We start from the raw sequence: 17,917 nt of genomic DNA, 5'->3' as shown, positions 1-17,917 counted from the left end.
TCCATCCTGTTTACTAATATAGCAAGTATGAATTCTGATAGAAAATATATGCTAGTCCTTAAGAAAGTAAAGAAAACAAGAAATGAAATTAGCAGGAAAAGGAAGGCGACGCTAACCGAAACTTTGGCAAAGAATGGCATTACTTCTGCTCAGTGGTATAAACAATACAGAACCTGAAAAAGGGAAGAACAGCATCTTGCAACATGTTCTTAGCTAATGCTTTTAAGCATAATGCAGAGGCTTTTTGGCAAGACTTCCAGCACAATTGCTTTTTTTGTTCAACTATACATAGTGGCACTGTAGCCTACATATTGAGCTGTGGTTTTTTAAGGCAAGTATATTTGCAGTTCTGTCAGATATCTGGATGCTTTCTGGTGATGGTATTTTTGTGACTCAAGACTTTCCATATGCTTTGAGCACCTGGAGGAGTGGCATTTGAAGTACTGCAAATTGCCAGAAATAATGGGCCATAGCAGAGCAGCATAATGTGTGCCCCTACTAATCCACTTATTCCACTGCAGTAGTTGGGTGGAACTGGCACTTTATTAATCCTATTGGATTTGGGAAGGAAACTGGCAGAACAGCCCAGCTGTGGGGTTCCAAAAGCTCTTTGTAAGCACAGCAAATTTACTTTTCAAGAAAGATTTGTTTACAAGCAATTTTTTGCATAACAGTGTAATTTGCTCCCCTGCTTTACAAAAGTCTCAATTTAGTGTTGGGTATTTACTACTTCAGTACAATATATATTCAAATACCTTTGTTCTTAAAAGTTATCATTGTTAAAGAGTTTTTAAAATTTGTTTATGACTAAGTTGCATTGCTTCACGTGCCTAAAATGCTTGAACAAATGAGGGTTTTGAGTATCTGCTTTAATTGGAAGATGGCCGTTTAAAAATGGGAAATAATGTGTACTATACATTGGTGCAAAAGACTTAATTTAAAATGCAGCTTAAATTTAAAAGTGTTCCATAGGTTTTAATGTATTTTGTCTCTGAAAGAGAACATTATATGGATCAGAATCTGTAAATGTAAAGTGACACTGTCAGTATCACATGACCTGCATCCCTATTAAGATCTAGATTGTACAAACTACCATGCATCAGTGTGCAATCATCTCAATGTTGGTGTCAATACTGCTTTCAAAGTACAGTACTGGATATTTTTCATTTGCCATTTAATTACTTAGGTATGGATTGTTACTTTTCAACAAAAGTTTTGAAACTAATAGCAAGTTGAAAATAAAAACAAAATGTAGTTTGTGTTGTCCGAGTACATTTGCCTTAGTTTCAATCTGATATAGTTCTTTTCAGATTATTTAGTATTGAAAGACGTAATAAGTTGTCTTGCAAGCAATATTGATAGTTGCCATAGCTGCCTGATGTACAGTATCAGAACAGGAAGATGGGCTTGCACAACAGGCATCAGGGCTCAATGTAGATGTGACACTGTTCAACATCAATTTAAGCAAAGCAGTAACCTAACCATGGAATGGACATAGATAAGTTCACTCTAACTTCTATATGCACTATAATTACTATAGTAATTTAAATCTGTTTTTAGTAATATTCAAACCTGTGTTTTATTTTAGCACTGTTTTTCCTAGAATTGCTCCCAGCATTAGATGAAGAAAAATGAATTTGAGTGTGCAACAAAAATGTACCTGAAAATTTCATCAGGAAATTTGTGAGGGTCAAGCAATATTGTGAATTATATTTGTGTTGAAAGCAGTGTTACTGAGAAGGATTCAGAAGCAGGCAATGTCAGAAATGATTGCAGCAAGAGTAATCCTAAACAGTTGTAAGTGCCTTAATGCTAAAGTTAGGGCCGAACACCTCACAGAACAAGTTGCTCAACCAGCATGCAGTTTAAAGTTCTATTTTAGATATTTTTAATTCTGTACATTCAGACTTTTAAAGGTCTGTTCTAATGTACATCTTTTAGCATACCTGGGAATAGGACATGATGTTATTTTTTTTGTAGGTATTAAGCAAGTGCGGGGCAGAAACGTGCCAAAAACACAACAATATTAATAAACCTAATGCCACACCAGTTGAGTTCTTTAGCCCAGTTATTGCAGATCTCCTTTCACAAAACCTGGACAGATAGTAGATTAGATGTCTCTGCCATGCCGATGCTTCCTAGGCAGTTATTTAAAGGACACGTTTTTGCCGTGTGCGTATTGACACATTGTTGGTTTGTCTTGTTTTCATGTATGAATCTAAAAATTTTATTCTAAAAACCCTTTTCTACAAAATCAGCTCAATTTGCTGATGTTTCATGATCAACAGTGTCTAAGGTAACGTCCGCATACAAATCGAAGTGGAATACGCTAGCAAATGGCAACAGCACTCCAGGATTGATATCAATACATTAATTTGAGGTGCAAGAGAGGGACTGTAGATCAATGTAATCCATCAGATTGCCATTGTCAACATTGGGTGCGAGCAGCCTGTTTAATCAGAAACAGTCTGCCAAGAACTCCAAAAAGCGGTGTACTGTATTTGGGTCACAGTGCACAAACTGCGCATTGCAACTTACAATACATGTATGCACGTCCAGAGGTATACAAAGCACGGGAACTGGAGAAATGAGATATGGTATGGTGAATCATCCTTCACCATATTCCTTACCAAGGATTAGTGCATGTGTGGTGCCAACATAAAGAGCTCTTCAGCCCTAAGTGCTTGGTTACAACAGTGAAGGACTGTGGTGGTTCTGTAATGTTGTGAGGCTCAATTTTCCTGGCATAGTTTAGGTGCCTTCATTCCCCTTAGAAAGTAAGGTCAGCTCTACTGGTCAATGATACTGAGTGATCATTTTTAAACCCGAGGGGAAACAGGCAGTTAATAAAGCATGGGAGAACAAAAGACGGTAGTTGAGAGGAGGCGGGAGCAGGAAAGAAGTATCGACAATCAGGGAGAACTGGAAGAGAGATGTGAAGTCAAAACCTGTGAATGAATAAAGAGGATTAGAAGGAAATTAGTGTCATTAAGAGAAGGGGGAAAGTGCGATCCTAGTTTCAGGAGAATTTTAGTTTTGGATGTGTTTCTGCAATAGGAGTTCCGAAACCCCACTGTGTGGACACAGATGGAGAGAACAATATGATTGTGGCCATTGAGGTGAAATGAGAAACTATGGGTATAGAGAGATCTTTGATCCTCACAGCCCTGATATGTTCCCTGAAATGGTGTCCCAGTCTCCTTCCTGTCTCACCAATGTAAATAGCTGAGCATTTTCTGTAAGAGATGCAGTAAATAGGTGGGAAGTGAATTGGCCCAAATGGTAGGTGTGTCACACATCTGAAGAAGGCTCCACGGCCGAAACGTTGTGTTTTCTTTGTTCTCTTTTCAGCATGGAATAAACCTATTACTTGTTACTTTGGATATATATTTACAAGTTTGACATATTTAAGAGCTTTGAGAAGCCACCTTTAAAGGTGCTTTATAAAATAGTTTATTATTATAATAAGTGATGGAGCACGTTCTGTTGCAGGGAAAAGTGCCTGGTGTGCATGATTGCTGTGAATGGTTAAGGGAGCTGTGAACAAGAAGGTTACGCTGATTAGGTGGTCAGCGATATAAGATGATGGGGCGGTCAGAAAAGAGCTCCCCAATGGAGGGGTCATCCTGTAAATTGGGGAAGTTGTCATTAATGGTCCTGTGAATACAAAGGGTGTTAGGGTGGTGGGGGAGCACTAGTGGAATGCAGTTGCGAGTCCTGGAGTTCCTAATTGGGTTGTTGATCCTTTGGTTGTTTTTGGCTGTAGCGAGGACTCTGTCAATAAATTTATTTTTATTTATTTTATTTATTTTGTTACTGAGATATAATAATCTGTCTCAGAAGTTGGGACTGCAGTTCCCCTTTAATTTTATCTTGATAAGTTTTAGATTTTTATTATTAACTGATATGGAATAATAAAGTAATAAAATTAACTAGTAATCCAAATAAAATACTGTTTCTTTACCCTCACAGCTGTAGCAGTACCAGTGAAAGCTAACCAAAGAACCACTGATGTAAATAGGTTACAATAAAGTAGCACATGGACTACAACCATGTTGCAAAATTACGAATGAAGGAAACAATGATTTCCCAGAATGTAGGAGTGTCATTTAAAAATATGTTGTAAATAGGTGGCCACATTATTTCATATTATCATTGCTCCACGTGCATTGATAAAATTTGCATTATCTGAACCTAATACGTAATCGAAACCATCTGGTTAAAGTTTAGCCTATACCTCTATTTCATCTATGGTGTATTTTTATCGCACAACAATTCAAGGTTTTGTAACATTGCAAATACCTGGTAACTTAGTGGACATTGTATCCTTGACTAATAGCCATTTGTTTTTAGCTTCAAAAACAAATCTTATTTTGACTGTGAGGTATTTCTGTGTGCTGTTTTAGTTTGTAGTTTGAATGATTTTGTTTTTGTAAGCTATATTAAGACAGTGTTGCGAGTTACTGTTGTCATGTATTAGTTTTCCTTGTGTTTAAAATGGCATTGACACCAGATGATTGCCTTCTCAGTCTTGAGTGGAGGTTGGGGAAACTCTCATTTTAAAATAACTACTTTCCTTGTCTGTAATCCGAAAATGAAAGCTGCCTCAAATCACATCATTTCATCAGAGTGACAGAGAAAAACGAGAGGGGTGATTGAACAAGCTCGTGTTCGGAAAATTATTTACATGGTATCGCAAGCGTCACAGCTGTTATTGATTTAAAAGATGAACAAACTTTAAATTGCTAAGCACATATTTTAGTTCAGTGAATTAAAATAAGCAAATTAACATTAACCAGTACATTAAAAGATCTGTGCTACTATTGTTTTTTTATAAGCTACAAAAATATGAATCTCCAAAAGAGATTAGATTGTTTTATAGTGTAATCCACAATAAACCACAAAAAAATCTCAAGACTATGGGTGATCCAGACCATTCTGTCTGTGCATTTAAGTTGTAGAATTTTTGCCTGCAACAAAACAATGTGTCAATATTTTTAAGTTTTATTTAACTTGCTTGCTGCTGCTGTTCTGTGTTTGTTTTGGTGATTTCTTTAATCTTTGTATTGGAGCTTACATGCAAATAAGCACTTCATTGCACTTGTGCATGTGACAAACAGCTGAATATTTTTTAGACTTGGCTATTGACTTCTATGCATAAGTCGTCAAATTAAAGGCATAAATTAAGCAATCTTGTAGAGTAAGGTGAGAAGCAACGTATGGCCTGGCACGTGATGCAGAAAATGTGATATAGTACATATACCTTGTCAAATACATTCAAGAACCTATTAAAAATTATTTTTCTATTTACAAATGACATGTAGTACTGCTAATAGTCTGAATCCCCTTGATCTGCAAATTATTTCCCTATGTATTAAACAATCCTAATGCTTTTTCTTAAAACATCATAGCCACTCCATACTTGAAAAATGAAAAGTGTTTAACTTTCTCTGCTGGTGTTCTTATTGTACCAGACAGTGATTTCCTGCTACTGTTCCTATATGTATCAAGCAAATAAATGATGATTTAAAAAGCCAAATTCATTGTCTTGAGTGCAAAAAGTTAACATCTTGGTTCGCCTTTGAGCATCCACACAATGTAATGGGTAGCATTTTCAAAACATGAATGAGTGGTGTCATCCAAGTTTCTCCTTTTCTCATTTTGTCCACGACACCTGTTTATATTTTCTGCCAGCTGTGGTGCTTTGTACTATTTATCCACAGCTTTTGCATGAAACTGTACCCTGAGGGAAATGGGATCCATAACCTTACCCAGGTCATAGTCGATTATGTGGCCCACGTCCTATTGAGGTATCTCAACAGAGAGACACGTCTCCTCAGTGCAGGCATTGCATTTCAGTTTAGCTATTCATGAGCATCCAGAAATACTTCAAGTCTAAAATTGTGGGGATGAGGTCGGTGAGTTCTGCAATCTTGTTTTGATATTTGTGTAGCAGTGCATTTATTAACAAAACTCACAATATGTAATTCATTGAACTGGTTTTTGTAAACAATATATCTATAGCTTTCGATTAATTGAAAGGTCTATTCATGGTGCCATCATTTGCCTCATGCAGGGAGTGATGTGCTTCTATGTTGGCGCTTTGAGGGTGTGATCAGCAAGAGATTTCAGGATTGCAACCCTTTCCTAGGCCATGATCTATATTTTGGATTCCACAAGACATACGTGACTCGTTACTTGTCTTGTTAAATTTATAACTCTAGGTCCAAAAGAAGCCTGTTGGATAGAAAAATGTTCTTCTTTCTGGTTTCTTAAAGTAAGAAATGGAGGTGGCATATACCTGTACTCCAACTGTAGAAATAATTACTATAAACTGGTAAATTGATTTATGTCTAAGAAGAACCATTTTCTTGAAAACAGCTTTGAATAAAAAAAATGCGAAGGTGCGAAAGGAACATATGACTGTTTTTAACATGGTTACTTTTTGTATAAAAAACTGTTGAGATGGATTGTAAACATTTTGGATGGTTCTTGCCCGCAGCGATGGATGTTTTGTTTAGAGAAGACCCAGAGTATTTAATGTTTTTAAACATGCTGCTCAGGAGTTAAGGAAAGTTCTCAAGATGCAGGATTGTTTATGATGAAAACATGTCTTCAGTGCTTAGGTCTTTGTGATCTTAAAACTTGTATTTGCTTACTTTCTGAAAGTATAAAATAGTCACTGTCAATATACCTTGTACACTGAAGATTTTCTTCTTAATTTTAGGCTTATCCCATTAGCCAGCTATCCTATTTAAGGTTAGCAGTTCTCACTCAAGTCTCACTCCTGTATTTGTGTCAAGTATGTTTGCTTACTGAGACCTCTGTCTTGTACCTGACCTTGTGACAAGCACTCAAGACTCCTTGCTTGAGAGAAATTGTTCTTCTGTTTGAATCTCAGGAAGTTTCTATGTAAATTGTCTAATGATTTTTAAAATATATTTTTTAAATATTTGTCTCCCCTAACCTAATCCAGGGTCAACAAAAATAATTTTAGGTTTTATATGTGACTTGATGTTAAGAAACCTCTGTCATTATAAATTGCACATATTTTCAAAACAGTGTGTACAGCATGAAATGGGTTCTACAGATGCACTATACCCCAGTTAAGTTTGTTGATCATGCTGAATCTATACATAATATGATATTTCAAAACCATGCGAATGCAGGGTTCACTACTCAGGCTATCCGTGTAGAGCATCTGTGTGATACTTCTTTCAACCCACACACCAAATGTTTGGACTATATCTGTCCTCACTTGAGGCTAAGCTATGAATGCAAAGCCATTTAGATAAAAGTCTTTCAGCCACGTGTTTTTTCTTTTCATATTGCCTTTTGTAGTGAGATGCTATTTGAATACGCAGTGCTCCTTGTAAGTGATGTAAATAAAGGATGAAGGACTAATGGAAAACATACTCCCAAAGTGTAATCTGGAATTTTGATCTCTGAAAATAACAGTTTCTAGAGCTTTGGGCAAAAGTTAAACCATGTTCTTATTTGTGTCCTTAAAATATTTTGGGAAGAAAACACTTTGTGATATAACAGTGCTATATTTGTAGACATCCCCATGTCCTTGAAACTTAAAATGATAGTTGTTTTTACAGATGTGCTTAAATATTTGTCTTGGGTTTTCAGTACTACAATACAGCTTCTTTATTGGAAAATATAGATGTCTTTAAAACCACTCTTTCCCGGTAAGGGTCACAATAAGTTGGTCTGTGCCGGATGCTTAGCGTGCAATGCAGAGCTACACCCTGAGCACACAAATATATGGATAGTTTAGAGATTCCTATCAATGTCCTTTTTTTCAAAACTGAATAAACTGGAGTGTCTCATGAGCTCAAACAGCAACACTCTGAGGAACTTGAGGGTATGCTAAATGTGTTACTTTTTGGGCATGCCCAAGTTTATCTAAAATATGTCAAAGATTGATTCACATGTAACCTACTTTAATTCCACTGCAGATTAAATAACACTTACTCTTCCATATTGCATGATGTTGCTAGGAACTAGCTATTAGGAATTTAATTACAGAATTTATTTTATGAAGTACAGGTTATTGGGCTTGTAGAACATAATGTTATTTTTTTTTCTAATTCCTATATGGCATCTCATGTTCAGAGGGCTAATTACTGAAACAAGGTTTGATCATTTACAAAACTAAATGGAAGATGTAAAATTAATAGCCTTGCTAGGTTTCGTTCTTCTGCACGGAAAGGTGTATAGTTTGAGAAGCTAATCCTAAAGAAAATGTTGTATAAAGACATTACTTAGTTTGAGAGCTATTGAGTTTGGCAGTTTAGGGCTATCCAGCATTTACTGTATCATATTCAGTGTGAGTTTCCCAGCTCTTTCCCATGTTCACTGAGCTCTGAGTTGGGAAGTGAATTATTTCCTGTTGTGACTTGCTTGGTTCACTTCTTGACTCCTCTTGCTGAGAAATGAATAGATTCAAAATCAAATGAACTGATCATTTGGGAAATCGTGAAACTATATGCTTCACTTAAATGATTTGTTAAAAACGAGGAATCATTTGGGAACTTGCGGCTCTATTTGCCAACGTGCATGTGTGTTGCAAGATAACTGCGGAGCTGGGCACATGCACATCCTAGAACGGGTCCGCCGCCTTTCAGAAGGGGCATGCCAAGAGTTATCTCATGCATGTTTTATGGATTTGCATGCTGTATATATTTGTTTAATGTCAATAATAGCCCCACTTATAGTTTGATTTATAAATGTAATATTAAAATACAATATCTAAAATTAGTGAATTAATGTGCACGTCTCACTACTTACTGCAATTCTTCTCTTTGCTTTCCCTTGCCGAATTGTCCTAGCTCGAGCAGTGTTTAAAACTGCCTGTGCATCAAGGCAGACTGAGCAAGAAGGATTTTTTTTTCGCCACTGTAGTCATCACATTATTAAGCTGATAATTCAGGATCTTGCACAATCAAAATTTACCGTGGAGTGGCCAATATAATCTACAATGATGTTTACGAACCCCTCCCCTTTTCCAACAATAGTAGGGGCATAGTCAGTCGGCACAGAAAATATTTTCTTGATTTCATTTCCGCTTTTCTCAAAATGATTAATAAAAGTCTTTCCTCTGTCTTTGTCATGCACGGGTTTCAAGCAGCCCAGCTCTTCTCAGGTTCCAAATGTGTCACAGTACCTTGCAAGAATTACTAATCTTGGTACATCATTTATATCCATACACCCGAAACAGTCTTTATGTTGAAAAAATCCATATTCATCTCTTTAAAAGGACTGAGGTGAGCAAACATCTAACATCTTTCTTAGCAACTGCCAATTTATCCTAAATGCTTGACTTTACACCTAAGTGTGAAGGATGTTATCAACGGTACAGCGGACTAGGCCCACTGAAACAATGCAGGAAATGAGACAAGTGAATATTTTTTTTAGTCAAAGAGCTTTCATTGTGTTGCATGTTGTAGAGAATTACAGAACAGTCATAGTTTCTTTTTAACTTAATTTCTTTTGTGGCTTATTAGACTTTTATTGCACGTGCAGTTAAAAATCCCTCTACTTGCCGTTAATTACATGCTTGCTGTAACTGCAGGTTGCCAAGCCCCTTCTAAGTGGGAAAACAGGACAATGAACCTAGATAGCATGTTGTGGAAATCAGAGGAGCTGGAGAAAACCAATGCAAATTTGCACATTCAGCGCCTTTAAACCTTTCACACAGAAGTGGATTGCTACACCTCCAGGTTGCACCCATTGTTCTTTGACACTAAATTAAAGATGCGTAAAAAGGGTGAATGATATGATAATATTTTGTTTTAATGTAATAAGTTCTCTACAGTTGTACAATAAAGATTTTTAAAGATGCATACGTTTAAAAGTGGGTTCCCGAGTGATTGTTGGTAATGGTGCCTGCTGAAAGCACAGGTCGAGCTCTGTGACCCACAGTTTGCGAGCCTGGATCTTATCACTAGCTGTCTGCGACTGGTATTCCCTAAGCTGCAGAGCCCAACTGGGCTTGTTGCTGAGTTACGTGTGGGATTAATCGACAGGGAACTCCTTGTTCCAAGCAAAATGGTGCCCCCTGTGACTTCCTTGGCAGCTGCAGGTTTTTGGTGATGTCGGCAAGGGGCGTGTCCTGCTCAGATCAGTACTGAACCTCCTCTGCATTGCTGTGAAGCTTGTAGTTTGTTAAAAGCTGAATGGCTCGATTGGTAGAGATGGTAAAGAGCCTGCAAGAGTCTTCACATCCTTACTGTTCTTCTGTGGATACAGGGGCCATGCTGTGAGCCAAGACTCACGAGATACAATTATACATTCCAGATTATAGATAATAGATTCCAGACTGCTATAAGTCTTTCAAAGAAAAAACATTTTCAGTGGTACTGATCTGTCATAAACATTAGTGATAGTATTGTTCATCATACACATTATTCAAACACTTCAGTGTTCAGTGCACGGTGTGCATATTCTTGTTGATCAGATATGGCATCTACCTAGATCATATTTCCTGAACGACACAAGTTGCCCGCTTTTCATGAAACCTGCACGGTTGTAGAAGAGTTTTAAGTATATACCATATTGATGACCGGAATAACCATAAATTCGTAAAATATTTTTTACCATAAATTGCATAAAAAGTTAAATACAAAAATATTTCATATCTGTTCAATGTGAATTGTAATTAGGCAATGATCATCTTACATGTGCTACAGATCAAGGTCAAAGGTGAAATATCAGAAATATGCCACAGTACCATATCAATCCATGGCACAAAAGCTCATTGTCATGTTGCAATTGAAAATTATTGTACCAGGATATAAAAACAAAAAATATGGTTTGTTTTTTTAAACATGAGCAAAGAAAAACATTGATATGGTATGTTAACTGAGAAATTCCATTCTTGAGAAAATATCAGATATTATATTTTCGTGTTCAGGGATTATGTGTCAGTGTTTTAAGAGAATTATTGACATGTAATGTACTATAATTGATGAGTGACTGGGATAGGGACATCTCATGATATTCTTATAGAAGAGGTGATACTATTGGTGGTGGTGGAGGGGAGTCCCCATTACCCCATTACGCTTTGAGTGGAGTGTCCAGAAAAGTGCTATATAAGTGTAAGCTATTATTATTATAGAGGGGGGTGTAAATGTTATCAAACAAATATTCAGAAGCAGTAAGTATTTGATACCTTGTTAATGAAGTAGTGTGGTTTTATTTCTTAGACCTGTGGAGTTCATATAGGCTTGATATGACTGCATTTCAGTAGTGCTTTGCTGTCTGCTGATCAGCTGGTTTGCAGTTAACTTTAGTAAACCTCTGTTTTACTGATCACTGGCAAAACCTGCAGTGGGTGGTGAAAAAAGTCTTGGTTTGCTTGGAAATCTTGGCTGTACGGAGAAAGGAGGTTTTGGAGCCAGCAGAAACAGGTTCTCCAATTTTTAAAAGCTTTATATCCACCACAATGTTTAATAGGCGTTTAAATAACTGGGGAATGTACATCATCCAACCAAAAGCTGCTATGGAGTTTCTGGAGCACATGCAAAATAATAATAATAAACTTTATTTTATATAGCGCTTTTAAAGGTGGCTTCTCAAAGCGCTTTACAGGATGACAACAATAAATAAAAAGAATTGAAATTTGAATTGAATTGAAACTCCTACATCAGAAAGCATATATGACAGAAAAGGTGTCCGACTGTGACAGAACTCATTTTCAAGGGACACGGGGTTCAAGTCCACAAGTACAGACTGTCGCTGCTGCTTTGTTTGAAAGACATGAGTCAGTATGGTCAAGCCTATGCTAATTCACTGCACCTTAAACCCCCCCTGCTTTGATGGTAAAAAATGATTGGCCTGTGTTTTGCAAATCTTACTAAAGGTCTTAGGCAATTGCATAAGCATTCATGGACTGTTTTAACAACTGTTAAGTGTGATTACTGGAGCTCTTGTTGATCTCAAGAATTTGGCTTGAAATTGGGAATTGTTCAAGGTTGCTATCTTCTGTATCTTTTGTACTTTTGAAATGCATTATGACCCCAGTATTTCTAATGAAGGCTAACCAACATTGCTTCAACATCAGCACCAACTATTCAGTACTTATTATTATATACATATTTTCCTACCTGACTTTAATTCTTTTAACTTACATTTAATTTGTCAAGTATATGTCCAGTTCCAAGTACCTTTGCATTTTGCACTGTTGAAAAATAACTGACATTGCTACTCCTTTAATATCATCTGCAAATTTTAAAGGTTTACTAAGTGTAGCAAAGACTAGTAACTGATATAACGTTAAAAGTCCAATGTATTCACATACCACAGACTGGAATTGGATTTTAAGATCCTTTTAGTATGTTATTGTTTTATTTTGCGCAAGAAAGCTCTTAATTCGTGAGATTGTATTACCCTGTGTTCCTAAAGCTTTCAGACTATGTATATATATACCTCTTTCATCAAAAGCTTTTTCGATGGAATTTGTTAGTTCTTAGGATCTATTCTGTTCTCCTTTGCTGTTTTAGATGGACTGTTTTTGTATTTTGGAAGCGGTTGACAGATTTGTAAAACCACTTTTTGCGATTGGAATAAGAAAACAACCCTTTTTGTGATCTATTCAATGTTGAATATGTGCATATTCCTGTGTATTAGATGTGCACCTACCTAGCTTACATTTCCTGAAAGTAACATATTAGTCTCTGATTGCTTAATATATATGACATATGCATGACTTATGGTTGGATTGCATGTTTGTGGTACAGTTTTGAGTATATACCAAATACATGGCAGAAACAACACTACAAGTTCTCAGAAACGTAACATTGCATAAAAGTAAAATAGAAAAATATTTCATATCTGTGTTGGTTGATTATTTAGAAGGGAGTCTGCTTACATTTTTAGTGTTACAGATAAAGGATGTTGACAAGAATCAAATTATGGTACAGTAGCAAATAAGTCTGTTGCAGAAATACAAGGACATCATTTTGTTGTATTTTGGTTGCTTAATACCTTACAAAAAAAGTTGAAACTTAATTTTTAAAACATGATAGCAAACGAAAATATTAATGTTGCACATTTAGTGAGAAATTGGTGTCATCATTATAACCCCAAGCTTCTCTCCCTGTTTGTGTGCCTGGCTGTCTCATGGAGAGCAAGCTGGGGTATGCGAAAAAACAAATTCCTAATGCAAGAAATTGTACATGGCAAATAAAGTGATCTTATCTTAATAGCTTTGGAGAAATTAGATCATCATCATAAAATCATCTGGTCATCCATGGTCCTGTAAGAATTAAATATTCTTCCTACTTTTATATTTTAATTGTTAAATGCACTAAACATTAAATCTTACTTTTTACAATAACTCATTTAACTTTACAGAAAAACATTATCCAGTCATAATTGTATCCTATTGCTTAATGAAGGGGCTTTCATATCAGAGTTTGAAATATGGCTGAAAAAGCCTGAGGACAGCTGAAGTAAGAGAGAGAGTGCTGTTTTGGTTGGAAAACCTGTGAGCACTGCGTGTGAGAGTGTAAGAGAGAGGGCTGATTTTAATGGGAAAACTGAGCAGTGCCACAGCGATGATGAGGGTGAAAGGTTCAGTAGATGATGTTGACCCTCGGGGATTCTCCAGTTTTCTGACATTTTGAATTACGTGAAGATCAGAGCAAAAATAGCACAAGGTGGAGAACCCAGAGCTTCTGTGAAGAACATTTTCTATTGCTTTCATAATATAGTCATTGTTACAGTCACATACCTTTGAGAGTTCATCTTTGGTGTTTCTCTGGATCAGTTTAATTTTAAGTTATGATTTTTCTATATAAGGAAATGAATACATTTTTTACAGCAAGTACATCTGCTGCTGTCTCGATCATTCTCTGGTTTGACTTGAAGCATAAATGCAGCTTTGATTTGTTTTTGATACATGCCTTTCAGATGTATGAAATGTGAGTACAACATGCATTAACTTGGATTTCATAGAGTTGGATACAGAGTTTAGATTCAGGAGAATCTAAATGAAGCAATTATACAGCTTATATGTCTGTTTTCAGTCCACTTCATGCACATTGAGGGTTATGGCCATACCTTACAAAATTCAAACTATTTTTATAGGTAAGCTGTGGTGTTCATTCTTGAACTGCTATTAATAATTAATATAAATTAACCCAGGTACTCTTTTTAACAAAATTAACAAAAACAAGTGCAGCTCGATTAAATATAAAATAATGTTATATGTGCAGAAAGTAATATTAAGTTCTCATGTCAGCATGGTTTCTATTTTAAGGGATACTTACTGTTCAAATGTAAGGAATGGCTGAACCTGTAAAAAAGAAATTATCAGCAACACTTAAGATGGCTGTTGTGTAGTTTTATGAACTTTGAAAGTGTAGATATTAATTAGCTTTGAATGTTCAGTGTTAGAATTAAACGTCACTTATATAAATTAAAGTTATAGACCTTGTTTGTTTATTCCCGATTCACTGGTCACAGCTAGATGTGAAGTGTTGATGACCCCTAATGAAGGTTTGAAAGCAAGCTGTAGCTGTCTGTCTTTTTTATTTGTACTGTAAATTGAAATTACAAGTCTGTTGACTGTTCTAGAGCTAATTATCATTCATTTTTCTAAAACTAATGATTGTGTTCTCGTGGAACACACCAGAACTCCGAAGAGTGTCCTTTTTTGACAGAACATGGTAAAATTTGTCGACCAATTTCTACATTTCTCACAAACTCCTGTAACATACTAGTAAGAGGAGATCTATTGCCTTTGCCAAAAAAATAGTCTATTTTTTACTGCTGAGGGTGGAAACACTCCTCTTGCGTAATACTCTTTTGTATATATGTGGATATGTATATTGTCTATGCAAATATAATATGACTTTGGCCTTCAAGAGGAATTAAGGATTTTCTTAACATATCTGCAGTCATTTTTTTCTGCTATCGATGTTTGTGCATCTGTATGTTGAATAAAAAAAATTCATGAAGTTTAACAGTGATCTGTTACACTAATCAAGTTAATCCTCTTAAATTGGTGCAAAGTTTTTTGCAGTTTATTGTGTTGTCAAAATAATAATTGAAAGATTTACTCTACTAAGAAAGCGTACCTACTGGTTCTAGTAAATACTGGAAGGTTGGTTATAATCCAGAGCTAACGCTAAAACCGAACTGAGTAAATCACTTTATTGAAAAAAGAGGTTTGCTATAAAATTTCCTATTACCAGAAAAATCACTGTTTATATTGAGATGTTACTTTAATATGGAAGACGTTTAAAAAACGCAGGAGATAATGGTAGCTGGTAACTGCATTGAGATGTCCTTCGCTGTGCAGGTAGTGATCACATGGAGAATGTGGAAAGGGATGTCTAGTGTCAAAGGTCCTGTCCACTTCTATAACGGAAAGATAAAATGCACCTGAAACAAAAAGACGTGTCCTGTGTTCATTATATTGAGATTCTTTCCAGGGCTCTGCAGCTGTCTTTTGGCTTTAGGTATTATTAATCCTGAAGGTCATAAATGTCAAATTTGTTTTAGATTTGTCTAAAAAAATCTTATTCTAAATGATTTGATTTCATTGAGAACTTCTGAATGAATTGGATGCTGGAAGAAGTAATAGTACTGCACTGTCTCTTTCAAGTTTTAGAGGTTTTTAAATATTACAATAATTGTATTTTTTTGGCACTTTAACAAACATCAAATGCTGAAACAAAAATAATGAATAATTGTCCGCAAAAGTCACAGGTTTAAGAGTTTGTTTTAGGGGTATGTTGGTGTTTGAGGCATGCATTGAGTTTTAGTCATAGTATGTAATTGAATTTTATATACGTTTCTCCTTCTAAATAAAAAAATTCCTTTTCTCTTGCAGGGGCTGGCGAGTCAGGGAAAAGCACAATCGTGAAACAGATGAAGTAAGTTTGCTTTGCTAAGGAATTGGAGAGCTGTACTGTGGAATGTGGCTACTCGTTTGTTTGATTTAACCCATTTTATATATTGTTTTTTAGAATTATCCATGAAGCTGGCTATTCAGAAGAGGAATGTAAACAGTACAAAGCTGTTGTTTACAGCAACACCATTCAATCTATAATTGCTATCATCAGGGCAATGGGAAGATTGAAGATAGACTTTGGCGATTCAGCGAGAGCAGTATGTATTTCTTCATATAAAAAGAGTACTGCGAGCACAAAGGGCATAATGTTAGAAATGCAAATGATTGATTTGTGGTAAGATACAAGTTGAAGAATAGTAATATATTCAACATTTAACTACCCCACTACGGTCAATTAGAACATATAAAATTACGAATAAGAGGAAGCCACTCCTCAGCCCATCAAGCTCTTAGTGTCTGATAGCTAATTGATCAGGATCCATGCTCAACATTTTTTCTTGAAAGAAGCCAGTGTGTCAGCTTACCAACTTGGCTGTGTAACTTATCCAATCTTCTCCAATGTTATGTCTAAAAAATGCCTCCTGTTCTTAGTTTTAAGTACACTTTCCTGTTGTTTCCATTTATGTCCTTAGACACTGACAAATGCATGGTTGGTTAGGACACATCAACCTTGCATTTGTCAGTATCTAAGGATTTTTGAATTCTTGAGCTTTGTTCCCTTATAGTCCTCTTTGTAAGTTTAAAAAGGTTCAGTTTTCTTAAAGTCTCTTCTTTCAGGACTTTCATTTAAAATCCTAGGAGTATACCTCAGAATGTATTCCAGAGCACCAATACCCTTTTTTCATAACAGGGTGACCCAAAATTGTACACAATATTCTAAATACAGTTGCAAAAAAACCGTTTGTGAACCCTTTGGAATTACCTGGATTTCTGCATTAATTACTCATAAAAATGTGGTCTGATCTCCCACTAAGTCACAGTAATAGACAAACAATTGTACTTCTTGTCAGTACTGAACACATCGTTTAAACATTCACAGTCTAGGTTGGAAAAAGTATGTGAACCTCTAGGCTAATGACTTCTCCAAAAGCTAATTAGTCAGGTGTTCCAATCAATGAGATGAGATGAACCGTGAAGCATGGTGGAGGGAGCATCATGGTTTGGGGCTGCTTTGCTGCCTCAGGGCCTGGACAGCTTGCTGTACTAGAGGGAGCAATTAATTCAGAATTGTATCAAGAAATTTTACAGGACAATGTCAGGGTAGCGGTCCATCACCTGAAGCTTAATAGAAGTTGGTTGATGTAACAAGACAATGAACTGAAACACAGGTGTAAATCAACAACAGAATGACTTAAACAGAAGACAATTTGTGTTCTGGAATGGCCAAGTCAGAGTCCAGACCTCAACCCAATTGAGATGCTGTGGCATGACCTAAAGAGAGCTGTTCATGCAAGGAATCCCAGAAATATCGATGAACTGAAACAGTTCTGTAAGGAAGAATGGTCTAAAATTCCTCCTAACCGTTGTGCAAGTCTCATCAGCAGCTACAGGAAACGTTTGGTGGAGGTTATTGCTGCTAAAGGAGGTTCTAGCAGTTACTAAATACAAGGGTTCACATACTTTTTCCAGCCTGGACTGTGAATGTTTAAACGATGTGTTCAATATTCTATATAAGTATATATAATCCATACAAGTACAATTTTATATATAAATATATAAGTAGAATTGTTTGTGCATTATTAGTATAAGCAGATTGTGTTTGTCTATTATTGTGACTTAGTTGAAGATCAGACCACATTTTATGATTAATTAATGCAGAAATCCAGGTAATTCCAAAGGATTCACAAACGTTTTCTTGCAACTGTAATGAATGTGTTATCCCATTTAAGTCAAGTATTTAAGGATTTGATCATTATTGTTGTAGTTATAAGTGATAAATACACTCAGCATCATAAGAAACACAACTGATTCAGTGGGGAGGCTTGGTTTTGAATTTTGATTTGTATTTGTAGCAAGGCTTCTAAGCTTGAGTATTTCACTGCTTGATGC

At 36.0% G+C, this 17,917-nt stretch overlaps 1 protein-coding gene across 1 annotated transcript in view; it reads left to right on the top strand.

The window, feature by feature from the left end:
* gnai1 (guanine nucleotide binding protein (G protein), alpha inhibiting activity polypeptide 1) overlaps positions 1-17,917 on the top strand; it is a 36,102-nt gene that overhangs the window by 9,385 nt on the left and 8,800 nt on the right. The window contains exons 2-3 of the mRNA XM_088922756.1: positions 15,848-15,890; positions 15,984-16,125. Of these exons, the coding sequence (XP_088778882.1) occupies positions 15,848-15,890; positions 15,984-16,125 (185 nt within the window). The remainder of the gene's footprint in view (positions 1-15,847; positions 15,891-15,983; positions 16,126-17,917) is intronic.

This window comes from Atractosteus spatula, chromosome 8, assembly GCF_055471065.1.
Source record: "Atractosteus spatula isolate fAtrSpa1 chromosome 8, fAtrSpa1.hap1, whole genome shotgun sequence".
NCBI classification, from domain to species: domain Eukaryota; kingdom Metazoa; phylum Chordata; class Actinopteri; order Semionotiformes; family Lepisosteidae; genus Atractosteus; species Atractosteus spatula.
The sequence above is the reverse complement of the archived record's forward strand: the minus strand, read 5'-3'. Positions and strand labels throughout refer to the sequence as shown.